Source organism: Oncorhynchus clarkii, chromosome 5 (assembly GCF_045791955.1).
Source record: "Oncorhynchus clarkii lewisi isolate Uvic-CL-2024 chromosome 5, UVic_Ocla_1.0, whole genome shotgun sequence".
Lineage (NCBI taxonomy): Eukaryota > Metazoa > Chordata > Actinopteri > Salmoniformes > Salmonidae > Oncorhynchus > Oncorhynchus clarkii.
Window position 1 is genome coordinate 8,886,644 of NC_092151.1, and position 10,768 is coordinate 8,897,411.

The window sequence follows — 10,768 nt, forward strand, 5'->3', positions numbered from 1 at the left end:
ACCTCTGATGTTCTTTGAAAATACATATTAAATGAAGGTGGGGGGGATTGATACCCGTGAAGCATGGTTGTCCCATATGTTTGGGTTCAAATGTAGGCTACAGTTTGTCTCCTAGTAGTGTATAGTCTAGAGATGTTGGCCAATCGAGCAATTTTTGTCATAGTATGAGGTATAGCCTACCTTTTCCCTGAGAACCAACTTGGCTTCCCTCTCCAGTTAAACCCAAGATCAAGGGCATTTTGCATGGCAACAACAATGCACAAGTATGTTTTTTTGTGTCAGCTTTGAGCTCATTTCTCCATTTTTGGAATGTCAGTGTAATCTCAGTGAGCCGCTTTGAAGTACCCAAGGATGCTAATATTTTGCAACGCAAATTTGGGGAATGTCTGAGAGGGAAACGGAAGGATTTCCTGTCATTGTGCTCAGTCTGGAATTCCAGCTCTTCCCTGTAGTAAAACACTGGAGCGCAGTGTAACGAGGCTTCCCTGTAGTAAAACACTGGAGCGCAGTGTAACGAGGCTTCCCTGTAGTAAAACACTGGAGCGCAGTGTAACGAGGCTTCCCTGTAGTAAAACACTGGAGCGCAATGTAACGAGGCTTCCCTGTAGTAAAACACTGGAGCGCAGTGTAACGAGGCTTCCCTGTAGTAAAACACTGGAGCGCAGTGTAACGAGGCTTCCCTGTAGTAAAACACTGGAGCGCAGTGTAACGAGGCTTCCCTGTAGTAAAACACTGGAGCGCAGTGTAACGAGGCTTCCCTGTAGTAAAACACTGGAGCGCAGTGTAACGAGACTTCCCTGTAGTAAAACACTGGAGCGCAGTGTAACGAGGCTTCCCTGTAGTAAAACACTGGAGCGCAATGTAACGAGGCTTCCCTGTAGTAAAACACTGGAGCGCAGTGTAACGAGGCTTCCCTGTAGTAAAACACTGGAGCGCAGTGTAACGAGGCTTCCCTGTAGTAAAACACTGGAGCGCAGTGTAACGAGGCTTCCCTGTAGTAAAACACTGGAGCGCAGTGTAACGAGGCTTCCCTGTAGTAAAACACTGGAGCGCAGTGTAACGAGGCTTCCCTGTAGTAAAACACTGGAGCGCAGTGTAAACAGACCTGCCAGTGACCCCTCACCCCTAGACCAGTGCTCCAGCTCGCTGAGTGAGATTTGCAAGTGAAGGAGCAATCACAGCTGCAGACCTAGGACTCACGCAGCACTGCTGTATCCCACGAAAGGGATTTGGCCGTTTATCATAAATCCTTTATTGACGATGGGGCTAAGGGCGAGACCCGGTGTTTTTCGTGGCTTACCGCACTCTGAGGAAAAGGTGTGATTGAAGCGTTGGTTTACATGGGCATTCACAAGCATGTTTGTCTGAATTTTATTCACCACTATAGTGGAATCAGTCTTTGACGATGGCTTTGAAGATGGTCCTGTGGTGTGTGTATGTGTGATGCTACCATGACATGGTATTTGTCTCTGTGACCAGTGACGTGTGTAGACTGAGGAAAATGGCAGACCTCACAGCACCTCGGTTATCAGAAAGCAGTTGTCATAGCAACTGGATGTGTGGCGTTCAAGTAGTTACCGATTTTAGTTACTGATTCTTTACAGCAGTATGACGTGAAGGGAAGGACAATAGCTTTTCAGGAACTATTGATATTTTTACAATAGTGTTACAATGTGTACTAAGGGGCCTCACGGCATAGGTTACAACCTTCATCAACTATGTAACAAGTCAGAACACCACGAGCAATGCCATCTAATCACACACTGCTAATGTTGCCAGAATAGGCCTATATTGTGCATGCTGTGATGCCTGCTAGCTGACTCGCTCTGACAATTCATTACAAGCACAGTTCATTATCCTTCGCTAAAGAGTCAAGTTTATTTTGGTTGTCAGAGTGGGAAAAATGTATGTTTACATTAAATACATCAGAGGCACCAGCACTGAGAGAGGGCAAATTCCTTTTTACTGGGAGAGAAAGGATTCACCCACTGGCTTGTATTCCATACAGCTCAGGCATGTGTACATAGCGATAGATTCTGTTGCTTGCTTCACTGATGCACAAACCCCTTGGAAGCTGAACATAGGAAATTGATTTAACATTAAACGTAATGGTAAACTGAAACTCTTATCCTTGTCATAGAATTAAAAACAATTCCCAGATGGACCTTGGGTAGAAAAAGACGATGGTGAATGTATCCTTTTCCTCCCCCTCTTGCAGAAGCGGCGGAGGCGCATCGACAGGAGTATGATCGGGGAGCCCACTAATTTTGTCCACACATCCCACGTGGGATCGGGAGACATCTTCAGTGGCATGAACTCGGTAAGAGGAAGCAATGGAAGCCGTGCAGAGGAAGCAATGCATAATGGGAATGTGATGGGATGTCAATCATTAGCCACCAAGATGGGATAAGTATAGACCTATACATTATTATTTAAAGACTATTCATTAGGATTTAAAGACACTACGATGATTTAAAAACTATTAATTTATATACTATTCATTATGATTGACTACAGTATGATTTAAAGACTATTCATTATGATTTAAAGATTAAACTATTATGACCCATCTATGGAAAGATGAGACTCACGAATGGTGTTCTCCATTGTGCTGTACACAAGTGTCTTGGGACTCGTCTGAAGTCGGTACAGCCGATGTGCCAACTTCAGTCTGTAGCGTCCGAGAAGTTTGGGCTACACACTCATATGACCCCTCTGGAAAGGTGGAATTGTTGAACACATGTCGGTTGTTTTGCTCTAGGACACCTACAGGCCTAACAACTCATCTGCAGGTCCCCCGGTACCAGATGAAAAAATGTATGGAAGTACAGTGCATTTTGGAACTTTTCCACATTGTTTCTCCCCCCTTATCAATCTACACACAATACCCAATAATGACAAAGCAAAAACAAGTTTTTAGAAATGTTTGCAAATGTTTGTTTTTTTTAAATAAAAAAACATCACATTTACTTAGGTATCCAGACACTTTTTGAAGCACCGTTGGCAGCGATTACAGCCTTGAGTCTTCTTGGGTATGGTGCTGCAACCTTGGCCCACCTGTATTTGGGGAGTTTCTCCCATTCCTCTCTGCAAATCCTCTCAAGCTCTTGTCAGGTTGGATGGGGAGTGTCGCTGCACAGCTATTTTCAAATATGATGTGTTCGATCAGGTTCAAGTCCGGGCTCTGGCTGGGCCACTCAAGGACATTCAGAGACTTGTCCCGAAGCCACTCCTACGTTGTCTTGGCTGTGTGCTTAGGGTTGTTGTTGTCCTGTTGGAAGGTAACCCTTTGCCACAGTCTGAGGTCCTGAGCGCTCTTGAGCAGGTTTTCATCAAGGATCTCTCTGTACTTTGCTTCGTTCATATTTCAAACAATCCTGACGATTCAGTCCCTGCCACTGAAAACCATCCCCACAGCATGAAGCTGCCACCACCATGCTTCACTGTAGGGATGGTGGCAGGTTTCCTCCAGATGTGACATTTGGCATTCAGGCCAGAGAGTTCAATCTTGGTTTCATCAGACCAGAGGATCTTGTTTCTCATGATCTGAGGATCCTTTAGGTGCCTTTTGACAAACTCCAAGCAGGCTGTCATGTGCCTTTTATTGAGGAGTGGCTTCCGTCTGGCCAGTCTACGATAAAGGCCTGATTGGTAGAGTGCTGCAGAGATGGTTGTCCTTCTGGAAGATTCTCCCATCTCCACAGAGGAACTCTGGAGGTCCGTCAGAGTGACCAGTTCTTGGTCACCTCCCTGACCCAAGGTCCTTCTCCCCTGATTGCTCAGTTTGGCTGGGCGGGCAGCTCTAGGATGGATATTGGTGGTTCCAAACTTCTTCCATTTAAGAATGATAGAGACCATTGTGTTCTTGGACCTTCAATGCTGCAGACATTTTTTGGTACCCTTCCCCAGATCTGTTCCTCGACACAATCCTGTCTCAGAGCTCTACGGACAGTTCCCTCGACCTCATGGCTTGGTTTTTGCTCTGACATGCACTGTCAACTGTGTGGTGTGCCTTTCCAAATCATGTCCAATCAATTGAATTTACCACAGGTGGACACCAATCAAGTTGTAGAAACATCTCAATGATGATCAATGGAAACAGGATTCACCGGAGATCAATTTCAAGTCTCAGGAAAGGGTCTGAATACTTGGTGTGTTGAGGGAAACTGAGGGTCGGGATGTGGGAGTGAAGTTGCTGGGAATGATGTTCAAAGATTAAAAACCAAAAAATTAAGTCTAAATGAACAAAACAAAAAAATAGTTTATACTGATGCTAAAAAGGAACGTTGTTACATCCAATGCCTTTTTGCCTGATGCCAAGCAAGCGCTTGTATGCACACGGACATACACATGTAAATAGTGCCACACATGCACACAAACTAGAGGTTTGGGAGCTTGGGCCAGTGGCTGAGAGGTCGCTGGTTCGGGTCCCCGATTCGACTGGGTGGGGGAACTGTCCTTGTGCCCTTTGGCAGTGTGCTTGACCCTGGTTGCTCCTGTGGGTCGCCCTGAATGGGAGTGTCTGCTAGATGACAATGTAATTTAAATGTTCGGGTTAGCAGATGAATAGATAAATGTGGGTATTGCTTCAACAGGGTTAGCAGGTTAATAGATAAATGTGGGTATTGCTTCAACAAGGTTAGCAGGTTAATAGATACATGTGGGTATTGCTTCAACAAGGTTAGCAGGTTAATAGATAAATGTGGGTATTGCTTCAACAGGGTTAGCAGGTTAATAGATACATGTGGGTATTGCTTCAACAAGGTTAGCAGGTTAATAGATAAATGTGGGTATTGCTTCAACAAGGTTAGCAGGTTAATAGATAAATGTGGGTATTGCTTCAACAGGGTTAGCAGGTTAATAGATAAATGTGGGTATTGCTTCAACAAGGTTAGCAGGTTAATAGATACATGTGGGTATTGCTTCAACAAGGTTAGCAGGTTAATAGATAAATGTGGGTATTGCTTCAACAAGGTTAGCAGGTTAATAGATACATGTGGGTATTGCTTCAACAAGGTTAGCAGGTTAATAGATAAATGTGGGTATTGCTTCAACAGGGTTAGCAGGTTAGTAGATACATGTGGGTATTGCTTCAACAAGGTTAGCAGTTGTCCATCATCTTGTCTTTAACATACTGTTTACTTCCTCCACAGGTGAACTCCATTCAAAACCAAATGCAGTCAAAAGGTGGATACGGCGGAGAGGCCATGCCTGTGAATGTGCAGCTGCAACTGGTGGACACAAAAGCAGGATAACATGGAGGGGCAGCTTCACGGTAAGAGCTCAGAGACTGTAACATTGACTCTGCTTTGAATAGCTGAAGGAGTGAAAAACATTAAAACAATATTTTTTTGTTGTCTTATTTAAAATAAAATGGTCATATTTGGCCTAAATGAATGTAGATGTTTGTCATGTACTCTGGTAATGTGCCATGTATGGGAGATGTGGCCTGTATTTTAGGAATATGTCTTGAAAGACGGTCATTTAACTTATCTGAAGACTGTTTGGTTTCAGACAGTTGTTTAAACCTTGCCTGTTTGTCTTCCCTCTAGGTTCCTTCATGTTGATGTTTTTCATCCTGGTCTCCATGTCTGCCTTCAGTGACTGCTTCCCTCATCCTCCCTCCCCAATATTGGACTAGGGGATGATGTTCGCCTCCTGTCCTTCCGCTCCGTCTGTCCTCCTTTGCTCCTCCCAATGAGCCCACTATCGACCCCCCCCCCCTCCTTCTCTCCGCCTCAGCCCTCTCAACTCTCCTCGTGCCACAAATACATGGACAGTTTTTGTCACGCCATTGGAATAAGGCTGCTCCCCCCCCTCTGCCTGTCTGTCCATCCGCCCATCTCCCACGGAGGACGACAGTCAAAAGGACAGCAGCGCTTCAGTTTTAGTGTACCTCACCCTTCCAACTTAAGCCAGACGCAAAAAGCATGATCCTCATCTCTGCTAGTTCAAAGTGTAAAACGCTTCTTCTCTTCAAATTATTATTTTTTGATGTGAGTTTTTTTGGGGATGGAGGTCTGTGGGGTTTTGTCAATTCAGTGTTTAAAGGTCTGGAACCTACAAGTACAAAATGTAGATTTTTGTTTTATTTTTATTATTAACATATTTCTTTTTATATATATTTTTGTCTGGTTTGGCGGTCAGAATGGTGGGTGACCACGTTTGTGAAAAGTGGCTTGCTATGGCCCTTGGGTGCCAAAATGTCTGTAGAGCATATAGAATGATATTTTTTCTGCTGACAAGAAGTTAATTTTTTTTTTTTTTTTGACTGCCTCAAGTGAATTCCACTCCAATAGGAAATGTGATTGTTACTTCGCTGTTGTTTACATCGTTCCAGTTCCGATTCCTTGTCTTTATTTTCATGATAATTGTTCAATAGAACAATAACTGATGTTGAAATGGCATGAACTGGCATTTCACTCGACATTCTACTGTAAATGTTTTGGTAAACTTGATTTCAATAAGCCTGGGCTATATGAGTATATGCTGTGCAGTAAAATGTAAAGACCTTTAGCTATGTGGTACAGTGCTGGCTACTGGTGGTACAGTGCTGGCTACTGGTGGTACAGTGCTGGCTACTGGTGGTACAGTGCTGGCTACTGGTGGTACAGTGCTGGCTACTGGTGGTTAAGGACTAGCTACTGGTGGTTAAGGACTAGGTACTGGTGTGGGTAACAGAATCTATAAAGCATTCAATGTTGCAATCTGGCATCGAGGCGAACCCAAACTCGAAGTTGTCTGTAAAAACTTGACCATGTGGCCGAGTTCATGAACTCATGCACATTCTAAGAGTAAAGAATAACTTATCAAAGCAAATGTTATCTTTTGTCTATGAAATTACTTGGGGTCATTGAAGATGCCTAGACAACTCCAATGTTTGTGCAAAACAAAGGACAGTATGATTACCATTGACACACAGGTTGACATCCTACTGTTTAGCTCCAAGACATTTTGTTCAGGTTCAGAGGCATATTTTCCATTATTTTAAACATGACGCGTGTATGATATTGCACTGGTGTTGTAAATGGTTTGGGGTAGGATATGGTGTGGTCTAATATAGGGTGTAGTCTATGGTTTGGGGTAGGATATATGGTGTAGTCTATGGGTTGGGGTAGGATATATGGTGTAGTCTATGGGTTGGGGTAGAATATATGGTGTAGTCTATGGGTTGGGGTAGGATATATGGTGTAGTCTATGGTTTGGGGTAGGATATATAGTGTAGTCTATGGGTTAGGGTAGGATAGGGTGTAGTCTCTATGGGTTAGGGTAGGCTAGAGTGTAGTTTGTATGGGTTAGGGTAGAATAGGATGTAGTCTCTGTGGTTTAGCATAGAATAGGGTGTAGTCTCTATGGGTTAGGGTAGGCTAGGGTGTAATCTCTATGGGTTAGGGTAGGCTAGGGTGTAGTCTATATGGGTTAGGGTAGGCTAGGGTGTAGTCTCTGTGGGTTAGGTGTAGGATATGGTGTTGTATGTATGGGTAGGATAGGGTGTAGTCTGTATGGGTTAGGGCAGGCTAGGGTGTAGTTTGTATGGGTTAGGGTAGAATAGGATGTGGTTTGGCATAGGATAGGGTGAGGTCTCTATGGGTTAGGGTAGGATATTTTAAGAGTGTAGTTTATGTATTTAGGTAGAATAGGGGGTAGTCTATGGGTAGGATAGGGTGTAGTTTATGGATTAGGGTAGGATATTTTAAGAATTTTAACAAGCTGTAGAAAATATTCAAAATCAAAAATGAAGTCTTCAAAAAGTCCTTTAATTTATCAAATTAATAATTTGTTTTCAATTGATGCCTCTGTCATGGTTGAACATGTAAATAATGAAATGGGGGTTTGGTTCACTTATTTGGATTAAAACTAATACCAGTATTGATGAGGAAAGAAGAGTCACTGGGCCTCGAACTCATCTGATAAAAGTATCACACTGATTGTTGTCGGTCCTTCCCTCAAGTGCTTTGTTTGTATATACCATATTCCTTGTGTGCCACAACCTGAGGTATTCTAATTTATTGTTTGTCTTTTGTAACTTTTTTGTACTCTTAGTTTATTTCAGATTGATTGGAATGTTCAACCCCTCCCCAAAATAATTCACCATATGATAAATAATTGTGGTAATATTTATTCACCATTATTAGAAATGTACTGGGGGGGGGGGGGGGGGGGGGAGAGAGAGAAGTTTTCCCAAATACTAAGTCTAAATGAGAGTGTCATACAATGTTTTGTGACAACTGAAAAGCACAAGAGTGTGTGTTTGTGTGTGTGTGTGTGTGAACAATATGAAGTTTGCAATACAATGCGAGTGTCGGCCAAAGTGGTATTGACCAGGGTACGTCAGCATGAATCTACTCTCAGCCAATGCTCACCACAAATGAATTTCAACATCAGGGAATTCACTCTGCTCAGTAATGTTAATTTTTTTGTTGTTTTACATATCTGATAGGTTTTTTTGTGCTTTTTTTTTGTACACTTCCATCCCTCATGAATTGACATCCAGTGTTGGCTTGTAGATTACCAAATGTCTTCGGTTGAAATAAATATTTTTTTTCCATGTTATGTGACCCTGTCTTTGTGGAATCATTTGAATAGAACCAGAGCCCTATTGGCGGTGGTCAAAAGTAGTGCACTATATAGTGATTAGGGTGCCAATTGGAATGTATCCATTCCCACCAGAAACTGTTATACATAGTTAACACTTTTTAGGAAAATGCCATAGACAACATACAGTTGATTTGAACTATAATCTATTAACCATGATGGTTACCAGTATTCATTTTAATACATATGACTAGTGGGTACAGTACATTGTAAGTAAATGCCATCACAGCTTTAAAGAGGAATTAGACTGTCCCAAATGGCATTCTATTCCCTATATATAGTGTACTTCCTTTTACCAGGAGCCATAGTGCTCTGCTCAAAAGTAGTGCACTGTAAAAGGATAGGGTGCCATTTGGGATGAAATCTTAATATACAATGTAGATGTCCGTATTCAGTGTGGTGTGGTGTTGTGGTAATGTGTACTGACTTGAATGTGAAAAAGGACATTGTGTACTCCATAATCCATCCATGGAGCCTACCATGTGGTGACTGTGAGTGGGCATAATCCCTGTGAATTCCCCCTCTGTTGAGAAGATTATGAGCTCCAAGCCTAAGGTTAGTTAGATAATAGAAATGTTTCAGGAAACTCACTTGAAGCAAGTGACATTGCTCAGAATTGCAGAAACAAGATGGGCGATTGTTTGGAATTTGAAAAGATGGTTAAGTTAATGTGAAAAAGCAACAAAAATATAAACACAACATGCAACAATTTCTAAGATTTTTACGAGTTACAGTTCCTATAAGGAAATCAGTCAATTGAAATGAATTCATTAGGCCCTAATCTATGGATTTCACATGACTGGGAATACAGATATGCACCTGTTGGTCACATATACCTTTAAAAATATATTTTAAAAAATTGGGGTGTGGGTCAGAAAACCAGTCAGTATCTGGTGTGACTACCATTTAACGTTGTGGTCCACCAGCCACTGTGGCAGGTAGATTCAAAATATATATCAACACTCAGATTTTTTTCACAGCCAAAATATTTTTGGGGACATAATTACATTTAAAAAAACTAATGGATGACCATGCTTTGTAATGTTTCTAAAATAAATGTATTTGTAAGAAGTAATGTGGTATATTCAATTGTATTTCATTTTTTGTGACCTGAGTCTTTTAATCAAAATATCAGACAACATTTTCTCCTGCCCCTTTAAGGGCGGGACGTTACCGTGGTAACGGGCCACTCTAGTTCTGTCACGTGTCGGTGTGTGTGTAAGAGAAGGGACCTTTACTTCACAATCAGTTGAAGTAGCAGACTCAAACTAATGTTGAAAAACAAACAAGTTTGTGAACAAAAAAATGTAAATAGCCAAGATACACGAGGACAAAGTCGCACTTTGTAGATTTTTGAGTAAATTATACCAACGTTTATGCCTGTGCACAGAGCCTCCAAAAATGAATACAGTATATCAGCACTTTCACTCCTTGCGACACCTCCACTGCCAAGCAGTGTTTCTGCGAGAGGTGGGATATAAGATGCCTATTAGCAGCTATGAAACAAATCAGGAGAATGACTTTGAAACAGCTTCTGCAACATGATTCTAACCCTAACTCGAACATGTGCTTATACTTGACTTTTTGACTTTTTATTCGCTAATGTAATGCTCTTACCGTAGAGCCCTGGAAATTCACCACACGCTAACGTTACTTAAAATTTTAAAAAATGTAAGTCTTGATGAACACTCCAAACAGCCTACTCTTAGGCGTCCGCATGGTTCGAAAGCACACCGTTGTTGCCACATTTCAATGATAAAATTTCAAAATGTGTTCGGGACGCCCCGGCTGCAAATACTGCATCCAAAATAACACTTGTTTTTTTTACTGCAGTAATTTTGCAGTGTAACTGCAGTTGTTATTTTTATTTTTTTATTTAACTTTTATTTAACTAGGCAAGTCAGTTAAGAACAAATTCTTATTTACAATGACGGTCTACCCCGGCCAAACCCGGGCGACGCTGGGCCAATTGGCCCTATGGGACTCACAGTCACGGCCGGATTTGATACAGCCTGGATTCGAACCGAACCAGGGACTGTAGTGTCGCTTCTTGCACTGAGATGCAGTGCTTTAGACCAGTTGTTCTGCAATTACTGTGTCCAAAATACTACAGTCGACTGCAGTTCAAAACTGCAATCTTTTTTTGTAAGGGTGGCCTGTGGAATGTTGTCCC

General features: G+C 42.1%; 1 protein-coding gene across 1 annotated transcript in view; it reads left to right on the top strand.

The window, feature by feature from the left end:
• The window catches only part of LOC139408299 (CDC42 small effector 2), a 75,698-nt gene extending 67,145 nt beyond the window's left edge, over positions 1 to 8,553 (top strand). The window contains exons 3-5 of the mRNA XM_071152011.1: positions 2,219 to 2,320; positions 5,154 to 5,275; positions 5,553 to 8,553. Coding sequence (XP_071008112.1) covers positions 2,219 to 2,320; positions 5,154 to 5,255 — 204 coding nt within the window. The 3' untranslated portion in view covers positions 5,256 to 5,275; positions 5,553 to 8,553. The remainder of the gene's footprint in view (positions 1 to 2,218; positions 2,321 to 5,153; positions 5,276 to 5,552) is intronic.
• Positions 8,554 to 10,768: the final 2,215 nt, after the last annotated feature.